This window comes from Liolophura sinensis, chromosome 8 (assembly GCF_032854445.1).
Source record: "Liolophura sinensis isolate JHLJ2023 chromosome 8, CUHK_Ljap_v2, whole genome shotgun sequence".
Classification (NCBI taxonomy): Eukaryota; Metazoa; Mollusca; class Polyplacophora; order Chitonida; family Chitonidae; genus Liolophura; species Liolophura sinensis.
In genome coordinates this window covers 872,563-900,362 of record NC_088302.1, presented here as the reverse complement: position 1 = coordinate 900,362, position 27,800 = coordinate 872,563, and the positions used below count along the sequence as shown (strand labels likewise).

The 27,800-nt window shown below is 41.6% G+C and overlaps 2 protein-coding genes across 4 annotated transcripts; one reads left to right on the top strand and one right to left on the bottom strand.

Moving 5' to 3' along the window:
- The first annotated feature begins 560 nt into the window (after window positions 1-560).
- On the top strand, window positions 561-13,118 carry LOC135473726 (uncharacterized). Its single transcript, XM_064753593.1, has 7 exons — window positions 561-595; window positions 5,553-5,937; window positions 7,532-7,724; window positions 8,157-8,398; window positions 10,799-11,157; window positions 11,687-11,942; window positions 12,721-13,118. Exons 2-7 carry the CDS (start codon window positions 5,553-5,555, stop codon window positions 12,786-12,788), a joined length of 1,503 nt encoding a protein of 500 aa, XP_064609663.1. The 5' UTR covers window positions 561-595; the 3' UTR covers window positions 12,789-13,118.
- A 1,655-nt stretch (window positions 13,119-14,773) lies between these two features.
- Window positions 14,774-27,226, bottom strand: LOC135474053 (deoxyribonuclease-1-like). 3 transcript variants are annotated; one of them, XM_064754044.1, is made up of 9 exons: window positions 27,109-27,226; window positions 24,433-24,644; window positions 22,852-22,940; window positions 19,433-19,516; window positions 18,886-18,983; window positions 18,017-18,132; window positions 17,496-17,650; window positions 16,761-16,857; window positions 14,774-14,920 (listed from the first exon to the last, which is right to left on the bottom strand). In XM_064754044.1, the coding sequence occupies exons 2-9, from the start codon at window positions 24,595-24,597 to the stop codon at window positions 14,873-14,875; spliced, it is 852 nt and encodes a 283-aa protein (XP_064610114.1). In that variant the 5' UTR covers window positions 24,598-24,644; window positions 27,109-27,226; the 3' UTR covers window positions 14,774-14,872. The 3 variants fall into 3 exon arrangements, with proteins under 3 accessions (XP_064610114.1, XP_064610116.1, XP_064610115.1); XM_064754046.1 differs by having other exon boundaries at window positions 24,433-24,742; window positions 27,109-27,174; XM_064754045.1 differs by lacking the exon at window positions 27,109-27,226 and having other exon boundaries at window positions 24,433-24,768.
- Window positions 27,227-27,800: the final 574 nt, after the last annotated feature.

Here is a 27,800-nt window from a genome sequence, read left to right as displayed (position 1 = left end):
ACCCATACCCGTCAAGACACCTTCATGGCCCTTGTGAACTCAAATTCTTTCATTCACAAGAGCTGGAGAGTGACTTAACTTTCTATTCGATCTTGGTCGTGAAAATTAACAATACACCGATCATTGATCGCGTTTTATATGCGTCGAATACAATAATCTATAAGAGTGCGAGGTCAGGCACCTGCTTCCCGGGGGTAGGGAGTACAGTGAGGTGGGGACAGCCTGACAATAACAGGGGCAGAGGTTAACCCACTCTGCTAACCTCTCCCGGTTTTCTGCAATTCTTCATCAATACATTCGCCTGATGTAATGTCTCTATCCCTTTGCAATTATAATAGGTAAGAGATAGCTGACAAAAGACAACCACTCCCCGTCGAGATATCGAACAGTTTCTTTCTCGAATTCTATATAATATTTACAACATAATAGGAGTCGATATCTGCGGGGGTAAAGTCTTACTTATGTATTCAAATTTCATCACGTGACAAAGTCGCTTAAGCGCAAGTAACTGTCTCATTTCGCCCTTTGATATCTTGGGCACAGTTGTGCTAGATAGCGGGTGTCGTCAAAAGAGAATCCAACAGGGGAATTACAGGTAAAGCACAGTAAGTCATTTGATAATCGTCATCATTACCGAGATCACATTGCGTTTTGATACCTTCTGTGAAAACGTTACACCATGATTCCTAAAACCCTGTCCTTAAGGGTTGGTTAGTAATGACTTGGATCATTGGCTTACTTTGATCATTGGCTTCACAAAAAACATACCACAGTAGGCCTCGTGTAGCCTTTATCAAAAGCTAAGCTGTCAGCGACCGCATCGTCTAACTTACTTAATTACTTTGTTAGTTTCAGAATGCCCTAGTGTATCACTAATAATTCGCATTTGATGTCATCTCAGTAACTTGTTGTTATTAGTTTTACATCAATATTTGAGATATTCTTATCCATTGGTTTGTTCATTAGCTTTCTGTCTGAAATCTAGGCCCTTGCGCAGGTTGAAAATATGCTGACTGGGGTTTTCTTTTATGTGAAAAAGTTTTTATATGAAATTTATAATCCAAATATATGAATATCTGTTTATTGGTTGTTGGTTAACGCCTTGCTTCATGGCGGCTTCCTCTTCGGCCGTACGTGGGAAGGTCTTCCGGCAACCTGCGTATGGTCGTGGGTTTCCCCCGGACTCTGGCCGGTTTTCTCCCACCATAATGCAAGCCGCCGTCGTAGAAGTAAAATATTCTTGAGTACGGCGTAAAGGGGCAATTAAATAAATAAATAAATAAAATAATGCCATACTGAATCACCACAGTAATGGAAAATAGATGGTCTTCAGCAAAGGTTAATTAGACTGGGCAATCGTACATACCGGCCATCGTACATACGGGCCATCATGCATACGGGCCATTGTACATACGGGCCATAGTACATACGGGCCATCGCACATACGGGCCATCATACATACGGGCCATCGCACATACGGGCCATCGTTCATACCGGCAATCGTACATAAGGGCCATCATACATACGGGTCATTGTACATACGGGCCACAGTACATACCGACCATCGTACATACGAGCCATCGTACATACCAGCCAAGGCCCAACAGGCAGTTTGAATTGGGGAAGACAAATTCCCCGCCCAAAGCTGAGATTCACCAAATATTGTTTTATTTATTTATTTCATTGGTGTTTTACGCCGTACTCAAAATAGTTCACTTATACGCATTATGGTGGTAGGAAAGCGGGCAGAACCCGCTGGAAACTCACGACCATCCACGGGTTGCTGGAAGATCTTACTAAATATTAGAGAAGCTGCATTATATCATAGTAAGTGACAAAATATTACACGTGAAAAATCTCTCTTCACATGCAAGCTGTTGAATGTATTTGTACTATTGTGACCATTTTTACCATGCCTGAATTGATACGCTGTCACACTGTACTGTCCCCACTATCAATGACATCACCATCACTGACACCACTACCATTGACACTTCTATCACTGACACCACTATCTCTGACACCACTACAACTGACACCACTATCATTGGCATCACTATCACTCACACCATAACCATTGCACAATTATCGTTGACAGTACTATCATTGACATCACTTTTATTGACATTTCTATCACTGACACCACTATCTCTAACACCACTATCACTGACACCATTATCGTTGATACCACTATGACTGATATTACTATCATTGACACCAATACTTTCGACACTACTATCATTGACATAACTACCATCGACACCACTATCAATGACACTACTATCATTGACATCACTAACATTGAATTCACTAGCGTTGACACTACTGCCAAGGTCATCGGTGCCATTGATATCACTATCATTGACACCACTATCAATGACACAACTGTGATTGACACTTCTATCACTGACACCACTACCATTGACAACATAATCATTCATACTACTATCAATGACATCACTATCATTGACACCAAAATCAAACACATTACTATCAGTGACACCACTATCATGGACAACACTATCACTGACACCACTACCGTTGTCAGGATTACCATTGATACTACTGTCACTGACATCACTATTACTGGCATCATTATCATTTACAGTACTGTCATTGACAACATTATCATTGATGCCACTATTAATGACACCACTAGCACTGCCATCACCATTACTGACAACACTATCACTGACACCACTATCACTGACACCACAACCATTGTCACGATTATCATTGACAGTACTATCACTGACACAGCTATTACTTACACTTTTATCACTGGGCTCAGTCGGTTAGCGCGCTAGCACAGCGTAATCACCCAGGAGTCTCTCACCAATGCGGTCGCTGTGAGTTCAAGTCCAGCTCATGCTGGCTTCCTCTCCGGCCGTAAGTAGGAAGGTCCGCTAGCAACCGGCGGATGGTCGAGGGTTTCCCCCGGGCTCTGCCCGGTTTCCTCCCACTATAATGCTGGCCGCCGTCGTATAAGTGAAATATTCTTGAGTACGGCATAAAACACCAATCGAATAAATAAATAAATAAATAATACTTTTACCACTGACACCGCTATCAATGACATTGATACCATTGTCACGATTATCGTTGACAGTACTATCACTGACACCACTATTATTTACATTTTTATCACTGACACCGCTATTTCTGATACCACTATCATTGACACCATTATCACTGACACCACTACCGTTGACACCACTATCACTGACACCAGAGAACTGCTCTAGTAGAAGATAGTTGACCTGTTGACAGTTTTATTTATTTTATTTATTTGATTTGTGTTTTCACGCGGTAATCAAGAATATTTCACGACGGCGGCCTGCATTATGGTGGGAGAAAACCGGCCAGAGCCTGGTGGAAACCCACGACCATCCACAGGTTGCTGGCAGATGTTGACAGTTTTAAACACTAATTTAGACGAAAAATGGTTATTTTTCTCTCTGCTATGCACATTACGGCAGTTGTGTATCGGTAACGACATCAGCAACCATCTCGCCCTTAACGAGAATACGACATTTACGTCGTTAGAATTCTCTCCTCCATTTAGGGTGACAGAGACTGGCATATGGTGTCAGGGCGCAGTCTTGTTCCCCACAAGATGTTGCCGGACCCACAATGGATATTATCGATGACATGATCCAGCAGTTCGGGTAGTGCCAGTTGTCTCCGACAACAATTGTCGTGAATACCACACCTATTAGGGAGTCTATTCATGCTATACATACACAAAGGCTCTCAGTTCTTTCAGTGAGAACGGTGGACAATTTCTTTTGTTACTGTAATATAGGCCTACATGTACTTCAAAGTATGTTTATAAGCTAGCACAGTTTGACGCGCAGGTTTCAAAAAACACTTACATGTTGTTCGAAACTAGAATAAGACAACGTTATATTGACTAAGTTTGTAAACACCAACTAAATACACCAAACAGAAAGTGCATGAGCCGTGCTACATTCAAACTGACGGCCGAAACTACAGAGGTGAAGGAATCAGATCTACATCCAGATGGTTTAAGCTCTGTTCCATGGAAACTGACGGCCGGAACTATGGAGGTGAAGAAATCAGATTTACATTCAAACCACATAACCCGTGTTCCTTATGTAAACTGATGGCAGGTCCTCATTTATTAATATTGTCTCAATAACTGCTTTGACACAGATGCTAAAGATGCATCCACACGTGGCCGTGTATGTCGTATCAGCTCCCTGAAAGTCAAAATTCGAATGAAAATAAAACAAAATTTATTAAAATCGAGTTGTATTTATTGTATAGTGCAGCTTCTAAAATTCACTTGAATCTTAAGGAATAACGAACAAACTGTTTCAGCATGTAATGGAATGAGCGCAAATTCGAAACAGTTGCGACACCTCATAAGTCGAGGCCAACTTCCACTTAAGCCTCTCATTAAAGGAATGGCTCATGGTAAAAGATAGGCCGCCAAATATGCGACCAACACAAGGACGGACGGACGAACAGACAAACAGTTCAACATTTTACAGCTATTTGTCGTAGCTAAAGACTGCAAAGCTCATTATAACACTGATTTTTGTAAAGGTCAAAATTGTTTAATCTAAGAGGGAGTTTAGGGCAAAGGGAGAATGATGGCTTGTGTGTCCCTGCTACAGGTCTACATAAAGCATGACATGTTAATGATAGACAACAAGTGCTCTCCAGCAGGATTCACGTATGATTTCGGTATAATGGTGGCACGTCACGCATGTTACCAAACAAATATAGATATATATATATATTTATATATGATAAAACCTTATTAGGCTTGGCGTATATCTTTATGCACACGTGTGTCTTTAGTAATATTTCCCTAACAAAAATATTCCTAGATTCGAAATCTTCTCAAAGATTACCCTATTCTCCACGGTGGCATCGTTAACACACTGTACTAGGAAGGAAGCCATCTGAAAATGGACAGAAATACAGATTATAAACTTGCCAAATGTGATAAAACTGCGCACATTGAAGAGTTCATATTGTAAACAAAAAACAAACAATAACCAAACCAAATCTTTGACAAATTCATACAGCAAAGTTAGCAAAACTGTATTTCTGGTCAAGGTCGGTCTTTATTTTAAGAAAAAGCACTGCCCTCTGTTTCGACCAAAACCCCCCATTTCTGATCAAGAGTGCATTTTTGTGAGTCACTAGGCACTCATCTCGTTATTGGCCATGTAACTTACATGGGCCCTTCGGCCAAGTTTTATAACTCAGATAATTTACAGAAATGTGCTGGAAATTTTACATTTGTAACTTCTTATCATCTTACGACTTCACGTCTTTGGGCTTCGTTCTACGCAGCAGTCGCAAAATGCACCTGGCGCAATTTTAATGATAACATACAGTGAAGAAAGATGTCAGCATGGTAATTGTGCTTGAGGCAGGGTTGCAACATCTTTGTACAACGGTACCCTTTTTCAAAATTACTCTTCGATAAACTGCAGCTAGTTAATAAAATTAAAGGGTCTATTGGTTTGGCATCCGCAGTGTTAATTAAGATTTCCTGATCTTTCTTCTACCAGATGATATCTTTGCATATCTGGGCTGGTGTGTTGCTATCCCTAGTGATAGCAACATGCGCAACATGTGTGCCGGCAGGGGAAAGGGAAAAGAGGGAAGTAGGGAACTATGACGCATACAGCGTGGTTGTGGAACACACCTGTGGAGGCGCCTACCTGCAGATTATGCACCTAGACTGGGAGAGCATTGAATCGCCCACGCAAGCACCGGCGTCTACTGTTGTCTACTCAGAGTTCGTATCCGCTGCGGACACCATCTTCACCGATAAGGACGCCTTTTACGCCTTCCTAGCGCAGCTGGTAGAGCGTATTCAGGGAGCCATCCAGGACAACGACGCCGACTTCTCCGACTGGGGATACGTCTACTTCCAGTACCTCCTTTCCTCGGGTAAAGTACCTCCTGTCCTCAGGAAAAGTACCTCTACCTCTTTTTCTCTGGTAAAATACCTGTATTCCTCAGGTAAAGCACCTCCATTTCTCATTTAAAGGACCTCCATTCCTCAGGTAAAGGGCCTCCATTCCTCAAGTAAAGTGCCTCCATTCCTCAGGTAAAGTATCTCCATTTCTCATTTAAAAGACCTCCATTCGTCAGGTAAAGGACCTCCATTCCTCAGGTAAAGTACCTCCATTTCTCATGTAAAAGACCTCCATTCCTCAGGTAAAGTGCCTCCATTTCTCATTTAAAGGACCTCCATTCCTCAGGTAAAGTACCTCCAGTCCTCAGGAAAAGTACCTCTACCTCTTTTCCTCTGGTAAAATGCTTGTATTCCTCAGATAAAGCACCTCCATTTCTCAGGTAAAGTACCTCCAAAGTACCTCCATTCCTCAGGTAAAGTACCTCCATTCCTCAGGTAAAGTATTTCCATTTCTCATGTAAAGGACCTCCATTTCTCATTTAAAGGGCCTCCATTCCTCGGGTAAAGTACCTCAATTCCTCAGGTAAAGTACCTCCATTTCTCATTTAAAGGACCTCCATTCCTCAGGTAAAGTATCTCCATTTGTCAGGTAAAGGACCTCCATTCCTCAGGTAAAGTACCTCCATTTCTCATTTAAAGGACCTCCATTCCTCAGGTAAAGTGCCTCCATTCGTCAGGTAAAGGACCTCCATTCCTCAGGTAAAGTACCTCCAGTCCTCAGTTAAAGAACCTCCTTTTCTCAAGTAAAGTATTCCCTTTTCTCAAGTAAAGTATCATCTTTCATCAGGCAAAAGACCTCCATTCGTCAGGTAAAGGACCTCCATTCCTCAGGTAAAGTACCTCCATTCCTCATTTAAAGGACCTCTATTCCTCAGGTAAAGAACCTTCGTTTTTCATTTAAAGGACCTCCATTCGTCAGGTAAAAGACCTCCATTCGTCAGGTAAAGTACCTCCATTTCTCAAGTAAAGTACCTCCATTTCTCAAGTAAAGTACCTCCATTTTCTTAGGTAAAGTACCTGGTATCCTCTGGTAAAGCACCTCTTCTCCTCCAGTAAAGTGCCTCCTTTCTCCAGATAAAGTACCTCTATTCCTCAGGCAAAGTATCTCCATTCCTCAGGTAATGTACCTTTCTAGGTAAAGAACCCCATTCTGCCCAGATTATGAACGTGTAAGTGGCTAATTCCGACCAGACTACGGAAGTGTAAGTGGCTACTATTTAAGCAATGACATGAACAGTTGTATAAAAACACTTAAATGAGATAAATTGAACGGTTCTCACCTGCTATGTATGACAATTTGGCACTTATGACACTGTCGCCTCTGCAACAGGTTTTCTCTCTATGTTGTAGTCTGTAAAATTCTATATTGGTGAGGAAATCGTTTAATGCCACATCTCAAGAGTCAAATATGAAACACTTTGCTGGCGAAAGCGTGAATAGGAATACGGGATGGGCAATGTGTATAACGAAATCACGGTGTACAAATGAACAAACAGCTTCTTACGCCCAGAGTACAAAGTGTTAGATACACCCGTGTAACCTTCGTGTTTTACTTGCTGTTTACAGATTTATTCGCTTTGAACGACAGTTACATGACCACGTGGTACCAATGGCTGATGGAGTGGTACAATAACAAGGATCTTAATCCATTCTACAGCCAGGGCGAGTGGGTGAGGGTAGTCTCCGGGGAGGAGGCCGCCTCTAACTGGTGGCTCGGGCTTAACTCTCTCAGATCTGACGGTTATTTCAACTCGAACGGGTAAGTTTCTCTGAGTCCCCTGACCCTTTGCTACTGAAATACAGTGTGGAAACCTTTCAGTCTTTATTTTGAACTCATACCACCCAACTATCGAAAATGAAAAGAAAACCTTCTTTTCATTTTTTCTGTTGAACATTTAATACTTCGTTTTCTTGGAAAACTAATGCATGATAGAAGACTTTTTTTCTCAGACATTTCCTAAGTGGATTTCACTCATTTTTTTTATTTCGTTGATTGGTGTTTTTCAAAGTACCTAAGAATATTTCACTAATAATACTGCCAGCAAGATTATGGTGAGAGGAAACCGGGCACCCACAGCCATCCGCAGGTTGCTGCAGGACCTTACGTACAATAAGCACAAAAGAGCAATGATGTGTGATATGTCATCATCCGCCTTGTAGTCAATCCTTCCATTTTTTCTTCCGCCTTCAGCGCCATCACGGACAGTTACGGCGTCCTTGGCCAATCACGTGGATCCACCCAGATCTCGTTTGTCCCATCCAGCGGAGCGTATGATGGCCATTACCCTGTATACGCTGGCGGAAGACGCTACCCACTCTACTCCGCCAACAACGACGGCTACGGCTGGGACTTCCTTCATTTCCTTCTTCTCAGTTCTTTGGCTGAAGAGAATCCCGATGCTAAGGTCATCACATCTCCGTGCGTCATGAAGGGTGAGTGGCAACCTTCACTTCTCCGCGACCGGAAGTGTCGTTGTGCAAGCTGGCGGAAGCCAATCTTGGTCTATGTTGCCGAATCAGTCAGTGCCCCCAGCACTCTCCAATTCGGAGGCCAGTCATAGTCTAATCAATTCCACAATTCCACAAGTACGACATTAAACCTTAAGCACTCACTCACTCACTCTCAAGAACAAGACGAGAAAAATAAGAGTTTTTTCTTACATGTTGGCTTAAGGCAGGAAGGTTTGGGGTGATTTAACCTCAGATAAGTGTAGAACAATGCAGGACAAACCCTGGAGAACAAAAGCCCCGGAGGACAAAAACCCCGGAGGACAAAAACCCCGTGGTCTCACTAGACATACCTGACAGTCTAACAAAAATGATGTCAAATATTTGTTGACGGGATTTGATAAAGAGTGACTTTGTTTTCGATCTAAAAATTTGTCATCAAAGCGTATCCCAGTCTGTCACTTGGGTTCAAAAGCTTTCCTCTCATAAGCGTTGTACAAGTACATTTCAAAACAATATCGTCAAAATGACAGTCACTGATGTACCTGATATTAATATCGAATGCTTTCAGTCGAGCAAATATAAGTTCATTGTACGTAGTACGACTACATGTATACCTCATTTGTTTGGCTGAAATATTCCAGCATGGCGTAAATGTTATAGTTAACTATGATTCATTGTATCACCTCACGGCTGATGTAAGATATGCATTTTGAGTCGGTTGACAGGCATCTTACGTATTTTATATGTTCACTCTAACAAATGTATTTAAAATTTCTATTATTTAGAAATTTAAAGCAAATCATATTATAGTTCACAAGGAAATATCTATATCTTTGAATACTATTAAAAAGGATAAAAAGTAATAATTTATTTTTACAGGTCACTGTGTATTTTGTTCTATTCCATATGCCTTACGTAGATGTATATGATATACAAAAGGAATCGTTGGTCTTAAAGTGAAATCGAGAGCATTCTATAATAATTGCGTAAATTAAAATTTATGTATTATTTCCCGAAATCCGGAAAATGAATGTTGGCTGCATATTTTTGAACATCTACACTCTAAAAAGATCGAAAAAGGCAACTTTTATTTCTTTTGGTTTCTGAGGTTAAAACCATCACCGCTACAAGTATTTGGAATTAATCATTTTCTTTAGAGGTGTTAGGCTGTAGCATGGACAATTTTGTGTCAATTTTTCCTATCCCAGAAAAATAATGTCCATGCTATATATATATATATATCTATATGTGTGTGTGTGTGTGTTTGTGTGTGTGTGTGTGTGTGTGTGTGTGTGTGTGTGTGTGTGTGTGAATAGGAAAAAGTCTAACACAAGCTGCAATACAGCAATTGCTTACCATACGTGTAGACTTCTTTAGTTTTCAGATAAGCCTGGAATGGCGATTGAACATTCTGTATGCCGAGAGATAGCTCTTTCCGATATCGTCAAAAATGGTTAGAATGCATCGAGTTTGAACGAGTAAGAACAGGTTCTATATATTGCAAACATGTACTGAAAACTGAAACGTCACTTCAGGAAGAATGTGTCAAGTTTGCTCACACAACTTACGCCATTTACCATTTATACACTTACTACTGATCGAGGGGCTTTTGTCCGCCGGAGCTTTTGTTCCAGGGGTTTTTGTAAACAGGGTTTTTTCCGTCCCCTGCTGTGACACAGTAATGGTGAGTAGTTGTCAGAATTCTGGCAGACTGTCGGGACTGATAAAAAAGGTTTTAATGCCATTGTTAATACTAATAATATGTGCAAGCCAATACAAGCTTTGAAAATGTTTAGAAGTAGTGGGTTTCAATATATAGTTATAGTTAAATTAATAAAGAAAACACCTTCTCTACTTTCCACATGATTCCGACTGCCGTTGCGATCTTTAGTGGCCTCATCAGGGGAAATGAATCAGGGAACATGAACATTCCCTGATGAGACCAGAAAAGCTCGAAATTGCATGTGGAAAGTTGAGAAGACGTTTTTCCTGTTTTGTATCAACTACTGCCTCACGTGTACTTAGTACCTATTACTAGTTCTGCTTATATAGAGGTGATACTGTGGTTCTTTGTTCATTTACATATTTGGAGAAATAGCCTTTATTACTTCTTATTACATCTTGGGCACTCGATGGTTTCTGTCGAACGCTTCCAAACTCTCTGCAATTAGATCGCAGGCTCGAATCCAGCTCTCGCTGGGGCGATGGCGTCTTTAAATCAGGGGTTGTGTCAGGTACATGTAATAGGTGAGGACAGATGCTTTCCCCGGGCTCTGTGTAGTTTCTTCAACTCATACTAAACCCGATCAACGTAATGTAACAGAAAGTCTGTGTGTATGTACAAGCTAACCTCAGTTAGATGATTCCATCTCGGTTCTGCAGGAGATGAATACATGATCGAGTTGAGTGGAAGACACTACCGCGTGACCGGAAGTGGTGACTACGCAGCGTGTGCCGCCAAGGTGGAGTTTTACTGGGGAGAACTACAGAAGGTGTACGGTAGCGGTGACGGTGCCGGTGCTGGTGGGCTGGGGGGCTATGTCGGTCTGGGAGGATTCGCTGGGGGCTCCGGGGGAAGCTCAGGCTATATAGGCGGCAAAGTCGTGCCTTCTGTCGCCGACACAACCTTCTTCGTGATGGGGGAATATGACGCTGCCTTCAGAGCCTTGGGTGTGATCGACGCTCAGGGCAAAGTAGACCTGAGCCTGTTCAAGCAAAAGACGCAGGAATTTAGCTCCAAGGTATATTAATTACTTCTTATTAAAATGATTTATGCATAGTTTTTAGACATATCAGGTATATTTCACTATATTCAGCGATACATTCGGCTATTACAAAGTTGTTCTCTTCTCTACCAACCCGTCCGTTATCAATCGCAGGCTGGAATACAGCTGTGGACCGACATGGTCAGGAGTTCGACAGGTGAAGGACGCGGCGTCTGGGACTCAGGTATCTTACAGTCATGTCCCTGACTGTCGTTGTATACGTGAAAACTTTTTCAGTAATATGTTACAAAATAAAGAATCTGATATATGACATGACTGTTGAGTTTCTGATTTGAGTTCCACTCTCAATGACTACAAACCAAAAATTAGCTGCACCCCTCACTCGGGTTGTATGTAAAATAAGGCGAAAAATACCAGACTGTGATGCTTGATTACAGTTGTAGAAAAGAATGTACCCAATGTGTCACGTGAGAAACCCCTGTAATAACGGGACAGAGGTAAATCAGCCATTCTGTATGTCTGCCTTTGACCTTTTGTTTTGCAGACGGTGAACGAGATCGTGAAGCAATATCCTGACCTCAATGCAAACCTAATCTCCAAAATTTACCAGCTTGGGATCTACTCTCCAAAGGTTTTTGAATCGTACGGCTTTGAGGCAGGTTCTGCCAAAATCTATACGCCCAGGAAGGCTGACGGCTCTGTGTCAGTGAAGCTAAGCCAACAGGCCTATGAAAATGCAAGCCGCGGGGGAGCTGTAAGTGGGGCAGCAGCTAGCGGTGGGGGAGGCGACGGCTCTCTGGGTAAGATTAACATCTGGTTCCATCACGCTAACATCACAAATCCGTCACGTTAACACTAGACTTCCATCACCTTGACACCAGATTTTCATCACACTAACCATCACGTTAACCCCAGAATTCCATCACGGTAACACCAGACTTCCCATCACGTTGACCCCAGACTTCCATCACCTTGACACCAAACTTCCATCACTTTCACACCAGTCTTCCCATCACGTTGACCCCAGACTTCCATCACCATGACACCAAACTTCCATCACTTTCAAATAGACTTCCCATCGCTTTGACCCAAGACTTCAATCATCTTAAACCCAGACTTCCATCACGCTAACACCAGACTTCCATCACGCTAAGACCAGGCTTCCATAATGTTGACACCAGACTTCAATCATGTTAAAACCAGACTTCCTTCACGTTAACACCACACTTGCACCACACTAATATCACACTTCCATCACATGAACACGACACTTCCATCACACTGACAACAGATTTCCATCACGTTAATACCCGACTTCAGTCATTTTAGAACCAGACTTCCATCACGGTGAACACTGGTAGTGTTGGCAGATGAAATCTGTGTAGCGCTAGGCGGGTAGCATTGGTTGTTTGTCTTCAAAAGACAAAAACAAAAAGAGTAAATGATACTGCTAACAGAAAATGTGGATAAAAATGTAACAATCACACAAACACTATCGCCCAGGCATCGGGCTGCATTGTATCAGTGAAATATACAGCATATGTACAATGACTGTTTGCTTTCTTCCCTTTCCCGTAGGCTGGACATATGGTGCCACATTGGACAACCTTCCGCCAAGAGAAGATTGCTTCTGTGCCCGACAGTAAAACTGTCCACTCGGTCAGTTTGTCATTCACCGACACCACTGACTGTTCCAAGAACAACATAGATCTGAGAAGCTTTAAGAACAACAACAAGGAAAATGCTTCTCCAACGTTTGATGTGATAGTCTGTCACAGTGAAAATATGTATAAATAAAATGTGTTTTTTCATATCAATACAATGTACATGGCAGCAACAACGGGCAGCATATATATCTATATGTATATATAAATGTATTTATTTTCTTGTTTTTACCATAACGGTTCCCCCATTTTGTCAATATATGTGTGTTATTAGCTTCATCTGTCTTGAAATAAAATTGTCAAAAAAGATTATTTCCTTGTTTTTGTCATGTGTGACAAGTTATCTTTGGACTGTCAGGTGCTCTCATATTTATGTGCATTGTGAAGGGTGTATAATACACATCAGGGATTTATCCTCTTACGTCCTCACACACACCGTCCCCTGAAGGTTCTAGATAAATCAGGGATTTATTATCGTACGTCCTCACACACACCGTCCCCTGAAGGTTCTAGATACATCAGGGATTTATTATCGCACGTCCTCACACACACCGTCCCCTGAAGGTTCTAGATACATCAGGGATTTATCCTCTTACGTCCTCACACACACCGTCCCCTGAAGGTTCAAGATACATCAGGGATTTATTATCGTACGTCCTCACACACACCGTCCCCTGAAGGTTCTAGATACATCAGGGATTTATCCTCTTACGTCCTCACACACACCGTCCCCTGAAGGTTCAAGATACATCAGGGATTTATTATCGTACGTCTTCACACACACCGTCCCCTGAAGGTTCTAGATACATCAGGGATTTATTATCGTACGTCCTCACACACACCGTCCCCTGAAGGTTCTAGATACATCAGGGATTAATTATCGTACGTCCTCACACACACCGTCCCCTGAAGGTTCTAGATACATCAGGGATTTATCCTCTTACGTCCTCACACACACCGTCCCCTGAAGGTTCTAGATACATCAGGGATTTATTATCGTACGTCCTCACACACACCGTCCCCTGAAGGTTCTAGATACATCAGGGATTTATTATCGTACGTCCTCACACACACCGTCCCCTGAAGGTTCTAGATACATCAGGGATTTATTATCGTACGTCCTCACACACACCGTCCCCTGAAGGTTCTAGATACATCAGGGATTAATTATCGTACGTCCTCACACACACCGTTAAATGACCAGAATAATATACAAAGTTCAATCCAGTTCTCACTGGTCGTCCTACATCAGGAAGGTTACCGAGTACTTAAATAGGTCCTGTTGTCTCCCAGACCCGGTGTTTAACGCCGATCTCAGGGAGTTTTCACTTATACCATGGAGGTCTGGTTTAAGGGCCACACTGGAACACCAAGTTATAGCAAGTCTTTCACCTATGTTAGAGGATATAGTATGTCTTTCACCTATGTTAAGGCATATAGCACGTCTTTCACCTGTCTAAGGGGAAGTAGCACGTCTTCAACCTATCTTAGGAAGGGGCCTCGGTGGCTCAGTTGATTACGGCGCTAGCGCAGCATAATGATGCATTAGCCTCAAAAAAATGCGGTCACAGTGAGTTCAAGTCCAGCTGATGTGGGCGTCCTCTCCGACAGCACGGGGGCAGTCCCCCCCCGCTTTCCTTCCACCATAATGCTGGATATGGATATGTAGTATAAGTGAAATATTCTTGAGTACGGTGTAAAACACCAAGCAAATAAATAAATAAATAAAACCTATGTTAGGGGATATAGCACGTCTTTCACCTATCTTGGGGATATAGCACGTCGTTCACCTATGTATTACATTACCACATTTGTACTTGTAGAATAGTACAAGAATTAATGGACTTTCCCTAGAAATTTTACACTGCTCTAGGCAGTAAAACAAGCCATAATACCAAGCAATAGGGGAATATGTCCTTAAAATAAACGACATTCGAAGAAAGAATGAAATAAAAAGAATCTGCTGGATTTTTACTTTATTTGATTCGACTTAAACACTCGGACTGCAGTTGTTGAAGACTCGCCGGTATGCACTCTCTGCGCATGTCTGGGTAATACCACGTTCTCTAGGAGATCTCTACCTCGATGGGGAAATGATCACTTACGGCCCAAGCCTGATAAAGAAAAGGTATCAATGACAGTAGCCATTCTTCTAGTTATAACCGTTCCATATCACATGTATGCATGACAAGAGAAAAAAAATCACACATTAATTGCAGAAAGTTTTGTAAATTAATATTGGCCTATTTATTACGAATGAGAACGATCAAGAGAATTAGTGTGCAGCTATGTGGTGAAATGCCTGGATAAACCCCACTCCACCCACAAACCCCACCGTCGTAAGCCACGTACCATACCGTGTAAAACATCCTCTTGCGCGGTGTAAAATACATATATAGGTAAAATAGTAAACCAGTCCTGTGTATGTAGGGTACTATACTACTGGAATAAAGTAACTGTGCATCATCTGCAGTTATGCCATGTTCTAATGAATTAAGATAAGAATATGATATTTCGTATTCTGTTTAATCACTGTTTAACTGCTGACAGGATAATCTCGAAATCTTTATGATTTGACACTAGGCATCATGACACGCCCTCGAAGAGATGTGGTGTCAAAAGTCAGTTCACAAACTCAATATCGTGTGTGTCCACCATTGGCGTTGATGCAGGCTTGACAACGACGACGCATAGACGACACTAAGCGAGTGAAGAAAGCTTGGGGAATGTTGTTCCATGTCTGAAGCAACATTTGTCCCAAATCAGCTAACATCAATGGCTGATTCGGGCCCTGACGTAATCGCCGTTCCATTTCATCCCATGCGTGCTCGATAGGGGACAGGTCAGGAGAAACTGCTGGCCAAGGGAGTACCGGAATGTTGTGCTGTCTCAAGAAATCCGTCACAACACGAGCGACATGTGGACGGGCATTATCTTGCTGAAGTGTGATGTTACGTCCATGTCCTTGAATGAACGCTTGCACATGAGGCAGAATGATATCGTCCCTGTATCGCAGGCCTGTCAGATTGCCATTCACAATGACAAGTTGGGTCCGCCCATGAGATGTGATGCCTCCCCATACCATAACGCTGCCGCCACCAAACGCTCGACGTTGAACAACGCACGCGTCATCATACTGTTCACCAGGACGTCTGTACACCCTTGCCCTGCCATCAGAGCCGTCCAGGTGAAATCTCGACTCGTCAGTGAACAGAACACCATCCCAATCTTGTCTCCTGTACCGTACATGTTGTCTGCACCAGACAAGACGTGCCTATCGGTGACGTTGGAGCAAAATCGGACGTATGGCAGGACGTCTGGGCCGGATGTTGCGCTCCCGCAGTCGTTTCCGTACAGTCCTGCAACTGATTGGGCGTAAGCCAGGAATGGTCCGAGCAGTCAAACTGGAACTCTGGAATCGATTCCTTAGATGGGTCAGCCGAATATGGTTGTCTTGCTGACGTGACGTCACACGTGGACGGCCGGACCGGGGCAAATCTCTCGTGTTCCCATTCTGTTGAAAACGTCGCCATAGAGAGGATATCGTGTTTCGATGGACACCAAAATGTCTGGCAACTTCATTCTGGGCCATTCCAATCTCCAGCATACCCACGGCGCGGAGACGCTGATTTTCTGTAAGCCGTGGCATGTTGTACGCATAGTTTATGTTGAAGTTAACGTGTTTTCCACAACATTTAGAGGCTAAAGAATAACCAACAGTTCTTCAATTTTCGAAATCAGGTGTGTGAACTTCATGTGTCAAACATCATGCAGAATGTGAGTCATGTCATTATACACGAAGTGCACGTACCACGCGCGATACGTGACATGACATTTCATGAAAAATGCTTGGCTAAATGTTTATTGACGGTTAGGTTTATAACTTTTCAAACATCTTTTGTTTTGTCCCATTTTCTGTGATGCACAGTTACTTTTTTCCATTAGTATATATACCTGGTCAAAACTGAGCCCCAGAGCCTGCTGGTAGTTATAACGTTTGGCACTTCCGTGGATGATGGAACCTCTCATCTTGTCGCCGGCCACCACAAACCTGATAGGAGACAAACACTGCTAGGATGTGACTAAAATACTGACAAACTGGGATGAGTACAGAGACGGCAAAAGGGTTATGAAACCAGCATTTTGACTATTATACCAAAGAATTCTGAGTTAAATCTAATGCAACATTCGATTTTTATTCAGCAGCTTTTCGTAACAACGAACAAGTAATCAAGTCGCGACGTCACCATACGCCAGCGAGGTCACCATACGCCAGCGAGGTCACCATACGTCAGCGAGGTCACCATACGCCAGGGATGCATGACCATGAGTCACTTTGTTATCCAGCGGAAGTCAACTGGTGGGCTTAACATGAACAGCGGTATAACAAATTGTTTGTGAAGCTATGTATATTGAAAGTCATATTACCGGAGCTGTCAGTCAGCCAACTTACCGCTGGGGGGCACAGTCCATGTGAATGCTGTTAGTCAGCCAGCTTACCTGTCGTCGACACAGTCCATGTGAATGCTGTTAGTCAGCCAGCTTACCTGTCGTCGACACAGTCCATGTGAATGCTGTCAGTCAGCCAGCTTACCTGTCGTTGGCACAATCCATGTGAATGCTGTCAGTCAGCCAGCTTACCTGTCGTAGGCACAGTCCATGTGAACACTGACTGTCGTGTCAGCTTACCTGTCGTAGGCACAGTCGGTGTGAGTACTGACTGTCGTGTCCACCGAGCTTGGGATAAGCCATGTGAATCTGGAACCGTGAAGAGGAGAAGCCATGACTTCACTCTCAGACATGTAATGACATCCGGCATTCATGTCACCCGCCAGCAGAACATCCTATCAACGAGAAAAATCCATATTTACCATCATTCCATATTTACCTTTATCTCATATTTACCTTCATTCCATATTTACCTTAATTCCATATTTACCTTAATTCCATATATACCAATATTCCATATTTACCAATATTCCATATTTACCTTCGTTCCATATTTACCTTAATTCCATATATACCAATATTCCATATTTACCAATATTCCACATTTACCTTCATTCCATATTCACCATTAGTCCATATTTACCTTCATTGCATATTTACCAATATTCCATATTTACCTTCATTCCATATTCACCATTAGTCCATATTTACCTCATTCCATATTCACCATTCGTCCATATTTACCTTCATTGCATATTTACCTTTATTCCATATTTGGACACCACGTGCTCATAGACCTGGACAAGATGACCAATCTCTTCCTTGGTTTTATCAGGTTTTGTGTGAATTCCAATAAATACAAAATCTTTCAGTGTTTCTGTGGGTGACAAAATAAGATAAAAATGGATCAGTGCGACACAGTCCGTTGTATTCGGCTATGAAATGTTAAATTTTCCTCACCCAACATGCTGGTTTATCCTTTTGCTGCTGTTCCTCAAAATGTTTGTTTTTCCTAAGGGGCCTCCGTGGCGCAGTTGGTTATCGCGCTAGCGCAACGTACTGACCCATGACTCTAACCAATGTGGTCGCTGTGAGTTCAAGTCCAGCTCATTCTGGCTTCCTCTCCGGCCGTAAATGAGAAGGTCTGTCAGCGACCTGCAGATGGTCGTGGGTTTCCCCCGGGCTGTGCCCGGTTTCCATTGACCATAATGCTGGCCGCCGTCGTATAAGTGAAATATTCTTGAGTGCGGCGTAAAACACCAACCAAATAAATAAATAAATAAATCTTTTTCCTAAAGTGTGGAATCTGAATTTATACCTCAGCGTTCTGGCTAGTCGTAAGGTTCTTCAGTGTTCTGGCTAGACGTATTGAGGCTATAGAGGTTCTTCAGTGTTCTGGCTAGGCGTATTGAGGCTATAAATGTTCTTCAGTGTTCTGGCTAGACGTATTGAGGCTATAGAGGTTCTTCAGTGTTCTGGCTAGACGTATTGTGGCTATAAATGTTCTTCAGGGTTCTGGCTAGACGTATTGAGGCTATAAAGGTTCTTCAGTGTTCTGGGTAGACGTCTTGAGGCTATAAATGTTCTTCAGTGTTCTGGCTAGACTATTGAGGCTATATCAGGAGCTTACGGTAGGGTAGATGTACTTGGATAATGAACGGCTCCCTCTCGAACAGGTCGCCGGGGTCGCTGTAGTGTTCCACGCCGTGAATCACCACCATACTTATCCTGCACAGACAAATCAGCAAAACGCAGTACATCTCATGGTACTTACACTCTGCACACGTCAATCAATAATGTGTTTTAGTGTAACAATTTCAAGATGTAGGAACTATTGAACGTGCCTGAATTTAGTTATTTATTATTCGATTGGGGTTTTACGCCTTACTCAAGAATATTTCAATTACACGACAGCGGGCAGTGTTATCGTGGGAGGAAGCCGGGCCGGCAGTATTATGGTGGGAGGAAGCCGGGCCGGCAGTATTGCGGTGGGAGGAAACCAGGCAGAACCCGAGATCGAGGGAACCCTATCAGCCTTCACAAATTTGCCGACAAACCTTCCCATCTACTATCGGAAAGGAAACTAGCATGAACTGGAATTCGTAGCGTCCTGATTGGTTCAGGAAGACTGAGATTCCCTTGTAAGCCATTTAATAACAATAACTGGTAGCATTTACCTGTAAATATAAACATACTCCTCCTTGTAACTGGTACGTCCCAGAGGCGGGCTGATTTTAAATGCGTACGGGCTACTGGTATGTCTGGAAAATTGATATTGTTCTTGTCAACATAAGTATAACTCTGGCTGTGTACATCTTGAAGATGGATGCACCAAAATTCAATTTTCTAATGTGTTATGGTGTTTGAATACAACTGTAACTGACAACTCATGATCAGGCCACTAGCCATTTACCGATAGCCTATGGAGTTTGAAAACAGCTGTAACTGACAACTCATGATCAGGCCACTAGCCATTTACCGATAGCCTATGGAGTTTGAATACAGCTGTAACTGATAACTCATGATCAGGCCACTAGCCATTTACCGATAGTCTATAGAGTTTGAATACAGCTGTAACTGATAACTCATGATCAGGCCACTAGCCATTTACCGATAGTCTATAGGGTTTGAATGCAGCTGTAACTGACAACTCATGATCAGGGCACTAGGCATTTACCGATAGCCTATGGAGTTTGAATGCAGCTGTAACTGACAACTCATGATCAGGCCACTAGCCATTTACCGATAGTCTATAGGGTTTGAATGCAGCTGTAACTGACAACTCATGATCAGAGCACTAGGCATTTACCGATAGCCTATGGAGTTTGAATACAGCTGTAACTGACAACTCATGATCAGGCCACTAGCCACTTACCGATAGCCTATAGGGTTTGAATACAGCTGTAACTGATAACTCATGATCAAGCCACTAGCCATTTACCGATAGTCTATAGGGTTTGAATGCAGTTGTAACTGACAACTCATGATCAGGGCATTAGGCATTTACCGATAGCCTATGGAGTTTGAATGCAGCTGTAACTGACAACTCATGATCAGGCCACTAACCATTTACCGATAGCCTATGGAGTTTGAATGCAGCTGTAACTGACAACTCATGATCAGGCCACTAATCATTTACCGATAGCCTATGGAGTTTGAATACAGCTGTAACTGACAACTCATGATCAGGCCACTAGGCATTTACCGATAACCTATGGAGTTTGAATACAGCTGTAACTGACAACTCATGATCAAGCCACTAGCCATTTACCGATAGCCTATGGAGTTTGAATGCAGCTGTAACTGACAACTCATGATCAGGCCACTAGGCATTTACCGATAGCTTATAGGGTTTGAATACAGTAACTGGCAATTTGTTATACGTCCAATGGCTTACAGTGTTTGAATAGAGTTCTAGCTAACCAGGCTGCGGCCTTATGTCGGGTGGACATCATGAACCAGAAAGAGTGCGGTTTATTTTTGCCTTCCATAAACACGATCTCTAACAAATAAGTAAAATATTTTTAATATTATGTCAGAAAACGGAAATAATTTTTCTTTAAATTTTCAAATAAATGATGTAAATACATTCACCACGTTGTTAGTGACATTAATTACATCGCTGCACATTTTTGACCTAATTGTGGGTAAACCATGGTGCTAGGGGGCGTGTAATTTACTACTATTTCAACATTTACATGAACAGTTGAAAAAAAAAAAAACCTAACTTAAGCAAACTGACGTACCCCAGAAAAATCAGAGAAATCCGAAAATTCAAACCTCTTAATTCTAAGCTTCTTACACAATCTAACAAACACAACACCTTTATTGGTAGATATAGTCAGAGCCTTCAAGGACTGTTGGGAAAATAGATCTCTACTCCATTACTGATTATTAATTACTGATCATTGCACGCCCTTTTAAGTACAGAAGTGATATCATCATGCCCGACTTGACACCTGAAGAGTAAGGGTTACCACGACTAAGACAAATATGTCAACTGCACTGATTTATACCAAAATTGGAGAAACAATTGTGTATCTAATATAGGCATCGAAATAGACATTCGTATACCAGTTGTCATCCTAAATGTCATCAATAATTTCAACATCAATTTTCAAAACAGCGTTTAACACAAACCAACAAAGAAGTAATGCACGGAGTACGGAATCATGACAATTTTTAATTGTTATGAAAAGACGCAAGGAAAGCTCTTCAATGAATTGAATAAGTATATTCAAATCGTGTACAATGATAGTTAAGTACACTAACTGATCAGTTATTGTCAGTCAGAATATCAGTCTCAGTCGCCCGAGAAAGTAGTTGTGCGTGTATACAATGAGGCCATCTTGTTCATCACGAGAAATATCACTTAACAATAAACATACCATATCTGTGAGATCCCGATATGATAGAGAATAAACAAGATAAACGATGACTTACCAAATAAAGCAATAAATAACATTATGCCGACGATCCGTGATATGATTTTTAGCTACCAATACTGTTCCGCTAACTTACATATTAAGCTGAGCCACAAGATTTGATATGACGTCCTGGGGATTTCCTCTCAAACTCTTCTGTCAGGATGAGACAGTAACGTCCTGGAACTTTGCTAACCAGAGTATTTCACTAACTTACATACTGAGCTCAGCAACCAGCTTTGATATGACGTCCTGGGGATTTCCTCTCAACTCCTCTACCAGGATGAGACAGTAACGTCATAGAACTTTGCTAACCACAGTGTTTCACTAACTTACATATTTAGCTCAGCAACAAGCTTTGATATGACGTCCTGGGGACTTCCTCTCAACTCCTCTACCAGGATGAGACAGTAACGTCATAGAACTTAGCTAACCAGAGTGTTCAGTTAACTTACATATTGAGGTGAGCAACAAGCTTTGATATGACGTCCTGGGGATTTCCTCTCAACTCCTCTATCAGGATGAGACAGTAACGTCCTGGAACTTTGCTAACCAGAGTGTTTCACTAACTTACATATTTAGCTCAGCAACAAGCTTTGATATGACGTCCTGGGGATTTCCTCTCAACTCCTCTATCAGGATGAGACAGTAACGTCCTAGAACTACTTTGCTAACCAGAGTGTTTCACTAACTTACATATTTAGCTCAGCAACAAGCTTTGATATGACGTCCTGGGGGTTTCCTCTCAACACCTCTATCAGGATGAGATCATAACGTCCTAGAACTTAGCTAACCAGAGTGTTCAGTTAACTTACATATTGAGGTGAGCAACAAGCTTTGATATGACGTCCTGGGGGTTTCCTCTCAACTCCTCTATCAGGATGAGATCATAACGTCCTAGAACTTAGCTAACCAGAGTGTTCAGTTAACTTACATACTGAGCTCAGCAACAAGCTTTGATATGACGTCCTGGGGATTTCCTCTCAACTCCTCTATCAGGATGAGACAGTAACGTCCTAGAACTTAGCTAACCAGAGTGTTCAGTTAACTTACATATTGAGGTGAGCAACAAGCTTTGATATGACGTCCTGGGGATTTCCTCTCAACTCCTCTACCAGGATGAGACAGTAACGTCCTAGAATTTTGCTAACCAGAGTGTTTCACTAACTTACATATTTAGCTCAGCAACAAGCTTTGATATGACGTCCTGGGGATTTCCTCTCAACTCCTCTATCAGGATGAGATCATAACGTCCTAGAACCTAAAACAGTTAAGACAAAAGTCATATGTTATGGGATCATTTAGGATCAAACAGTTCTTCTACTCTGTTACTTATACGAGCAACAAGACTGAAACAAACGACAATTATTCAGCTGTTAAGCATCTAATTCACACGAATTTCAATGCAAAAATAACAAAATAATATGTTAATTTAACAAAAAGTTTGTTATTTAAGTGATGTAAGATTGTATGCTGTTATTATAACATAATACTGTGTCATATTTAACATAAGATGCTGCTAATCTAACACAGTTAGTGTGTCAACATACACAATATTTGTGCTGTACTAGTACTTAACACAATGATCTACTACAACAGTAACATAATTTTTAACATCATTCAGACAACACACTTTCTGTCAAACTGGATAGGTTAGGTTTAGGATGGCACGTGTATTCAGGGAATACAGTAACATGTCTCTGTTACTGACCTCACCATCCCATTAACCAAACTTTTCATCAAACTGTATAATATTCCCTTCTGTGACAACTCAGCGCCATGTAACTACTTTTCAGAAGTCACATTGAGATTTTTGATGATTTCGTCACCTGACCTTTTTTGGGGGCCAAAAATGACCATCATCACCGGCTGCTGGTCATTTTGAATTTCTGAAAATTTGGCTTTGCTGCGAGGCAAAGATAGCAAGTTTCCTCGTTTTTACTTTTCAGCCACATTGTATAAGCATTATTTTGGGCTAAAATTTCTTCATTTGTCTTTTAAGGTGACATATTTAAATTTGACCTAACTTTTCATGCATTTGAACAATGGCCCCTGGTAGGAACCACAGTAAGGCTTCAACATACATACCCTTCTTTAATTTATTTTTTATTTTACTTTCTTGTTATTTTACACCGTACTCAAGAATATTTCACTTATATGACGGCCGCCATCATTATGGAGGGAAGAAACCGGCAGAAACCGGAGAAAACTCACTACCCTCCTCTAATTATCATCATCATCATCTAATTATTGTTACAAAAAAAATGCTTAACCACCTCGACGTTTTACCTTAACCACCCTGATGTCTTACCTTAACCACCTTGATGTCTTACATTAACCACCTTGATGTCTTACATTAACCACCTTGATGTTTTACCTTAACCACCTTGATGTCTTACCTTAACCACCTTGATGTCTTACCTTAACCACCTTGATGTCTTACCTTAACCACCTTGATGTCTTACCTTAACCACCTTGATGTTTTACCTTAACCACCTTGATGTCTTACCTTAACAACTTTGATGTCTTACATTAACCACCTTGATGTTTTACCTTAACCACCTTGATGTCTTACATTAACCACCTTGATGTTTTGATGTCTTACCTTAACAACCTTGATGTCTTACATTAACCACCTTGATGTTTTACCTTAACCACCTTGATGTTTTACATTAACCACCTTGATCATTAACCACCTTGATGTCTTACCTTAACCACCTTGCTGTCTTACCTTAACCACCTTGATTTCTTACCTTAACCAGAACATCGAGAATAGAATGGTCTGTAACTTTTCTTTCATCTAACCACTTGATGTTGAAGGAGGCCACTTTAAGAGGACTGCCGTGAGTGAGAGCCGTGGCTAGGAAAACTCCCATGACAATTAGAACCGCTACCGAGATGTCCATGCCGCTAGCCATGATTCACAAAATGGTGGTTCTCTCAAGCGTGGCGAAAGCTGGTATTCCTGTTTGAATGGTGTCAACCGCCAGTTAGGAAAGTCCCGAGCTGATATACCGGGTGTTTAGATGAGAAATTGCCATCCTGTTTACAGTGAAATATTGTCTGCGAAATGACACATGGGCATCCCCAATAACCAACTGAAGTTATTATGTAACAGGTGTAGCTGATGAAATATTCGTTGCTGATTATCAGCCTACTGCGTTTCGTTAAATGCATAAGTAACACCCTTTTCCGTCTAACGTTGATATTTGAAATAAGCTTTGTCTTACGAATTGTATCGTGAATATGTGACAGTGTCTTTAATAAACATTTATCACGAAACTAAACTGATAAACAGGTGCCCCCTTTCTCAATGTAACTGTACGATATGCTGTTAGCTGAAGTAAATAGCGTTGAGCTTTCCTTGGAAGAATACTATATATAATCTGTATAGATTTACAATCATATATTTAAACTTATCTACCATACAGCCTGACAATATATGAAGAAATATATTTTGAAAAATTTCTTGTGTTGTTCAGATTATGACGTTAAATCATTCTCTCGCCATCCATTACCTCACTTTGATAAACACCCAAAAAATATCCAATTATAGGAATCGAACTTATCCTAATCGCCCCACTGATTACGAGGCACGAATGTTACCATTGGGCCGAGGCAGACAAAGCCTTAAAGGCCATGAAATATTATGGTGAATGTAGAGTTCCTCTTATTATTCCTTTTTTCCTTGATTTATAAAAATATGATAACATGAACCTACAAGATACTTTTGGTTATAGCTTACTACTATGTAACTAGACACCAAATGTGTGGAAATGATTTTGGTTCACGTGATCATATTTTTATTATCACGGGAATTCAAAATCTGCTTTTGTTCCTACTTTTGTTCTTTGATAACACAAACAGTATACCTCCCATCACTCCCATCAACTTTGCACATATTTGTTCTTCAGGTTAACCTGTTTTTCAGCATGAAAAAAATTACACCTCACTGCTGCACCGATTTCATATGTGGTTGCTAGGGGTCCTTTACACATAGTTTGGCAAAGAATCTCTCAAAATATGGAATATCTTTTATGTAACGACAAAATACGTTGTACGTACCGATATAATTTTTGTACGTGTTGTGTGTTAGTAATTTACTTATTTTTAATAATTTGATTGTTCTTGACACTCAAGAATTCCCTGATGACGCAGTCCTATTCACTCAGCCGTTCTGCACGCTTGTTGATTTCTGGATAGCCATGATGGAAGATTATGTCCCTGAATTTCATATCATCTATTTCATTATAGAAATGAATCCATGTATGATATAACGGAAATTTTTATCATTATTGATGGTTTACTTTGGACATAACCTTGTTTTCTGCAATATTTTGACCATATTAGGAGTCTGTCGCAGACGGGTCTCAATGAGGACACCAATACAGTGCTGTCTCACTGTAACGCCATGTTCGGGACACCGGTCATAACCAGTGCATTCCAAGGAATTGCCTAAAGATGGCCTCCAAATCTCCACACACAAATCTGGAGACCAGAGCCAAGGAAATGCCTAAAGATGGCATCCAAATCTCCACACCCAAAACTGGAGACCCGAGCCAAGAAAATGCCTAAAGATGGCCTCCAAATCTCCACAGACAAAACTGAAGACCTGAGCCAAGCGAAGACGGCCTCCAAATCTCCACAGACAAAACTGGTCACCCGAGCCAAGGAAATGCCTAAAAATGGCATCCAAATCTCCACATACAAAACTTGAGACCAGAGCCAAGCAAATGCCTAAAGATGGCCTCCAAATCTCCACAGACAAAACTGGAGACCTGAGCCACGCGAATGCCTAAAGATGACCTCCAAATCTCCACAGACAAAACTGGAGACCCGAGCCATGCGAATGCCTAAAGATGACCTCCAAATCTCCACACACAAAACTGGAGACCTGAGCCAAGAAAATGCCTAAAGATGGCCTCCAAATCTCCACACACAAAACTGGAGACCCGAGCCAAGGAAGTGCCTAAAGATGGCTTCCAAATCTTCACAGACAAAACTGAAGATCCTAGCCAAGTAATTGCCTAAGATGGCCTCCAAATCTCCACAGACAAAACTGAAGGCCCGAGGCAAGCAAATGCCTAAAGATGGCCTCCAAATCTCCACATACAAAACTGGAGACCCGAGCCAAGCAAATGACTAAAGCTGACCTCCAAATCTCCACAGACAAAACTTGACATCCGAGCTAAGCAAATGCCTAAAGATCGCCTCCAAATCTCCACAGACAAAACTGGAGACCCGAGCCAAGGAAATGCCTAAAGATGGCCTCCAAATCTCCACAGACAAAACTAGAGAACGTCAGGTAGGACCAATGTTGGCCGATATCTTGGACTGAACCAACACCTCGTGTATCCAACGGTTTAAAAACAAGTATCCGTAAATTGCACCACTCTCGTAATGTCAAACACGTCAATAAATTACATTACCTGACTTTCGATTAGATGTGCTGCTTATGTGAAACATCCCCAGTGACTCACGTAGTATCCCATCTGTATCAGCTGTCTACGGCGGTGTTGTGAGAATAAACATATGTGTGAACCGTATGAATACTACACGTACAAGTAGGGTGGCCTGCAAAACACTGTGGAAGCGTTGTAAAATGAAATAGGTCAATAACCCTATGGTAGCCTAGAAACACTATGAATTTGCTTCCAGTCGGTAAATAAAAGGCTTTTGAAACGTTCATAGATTGGTAAATAGAAGGCTCTTTTCTTCATTTCATACATCGGTAAATATAAGGTTTTTGTTTGGCTTCGTGGAACGCGAAATATAAGGTTTTCGTATCATTCCATGGATCGGTAAATAGAAGGTTCTTGTATCATTTCGCACATCGGTAAACAGAAGGTTTTTGTATCATTTCGTGCATCGGTAAATTGAAGGTTTTGGTATGGGTTCGTAGAACACGAAATATACGGTTCTCGTATCATTTCATAGATCGATAAATAGAAGGTTCTTGTATAATTTTGCAGATTGATAAATAGAAGGTTCTTACATAATTTTGTAGATCGGTAAATACATGGTTCTCGTATCATTTCATAAATCGGTAAACAGAAGGTTCTTATATCATTTCGTAGGCTTGTAAATAGAAGGTTCTTGTATCGTTTCGTAGATCGGAAAA

Excerpts from the sequence above, each read along its gene's own strand:
- LOC135473726 (XM_064753593.1), top strand. The coding sequence starts at position 5,553 with ATGATATCTTTGCATATCTGGGCTGGTGTGTTGCTATCCCTAGTGATA. Across the intron at positions 7,725-8,156 it reads GGTTATTTCAACTCGAACGG|CGCCATCACGGACAGTTACG; the intron begins GTAAGTTTCTCT and ends TTCCGCCTTCAG. Across the intron at positions 8,399-10,798 it reads ATCTCCGTGCGTCATGAAGG|GAGATGAATACATGATCGAG; the intron begins GTGAGTGGCAAC and ends TCGGTTCTGCAG.
- LOC135474053 (XM_064754044.1), bottom strand. The coding sequence starts at position 24,597 with ATGGCTAGCGGCATGGACATCTCGGTAGCGGTTCTAATTGTCATGGGA. Across the intron at positions 18,133-18,885 it reads CCAAGTACATCTACCCTACC|AAACACTGAAAGATTTTGTA; the intron begins GTAAGCTCCTGA and ends TGTCACCCACAG. Across the intron at positions 16,858-17,495 it reads ACCGACTGTGCCTACGACAG|GTTTGTGGTGGCCGGCGACA; the intron begins GTAAGCTGACAC and ends GTCTCCTATCAG.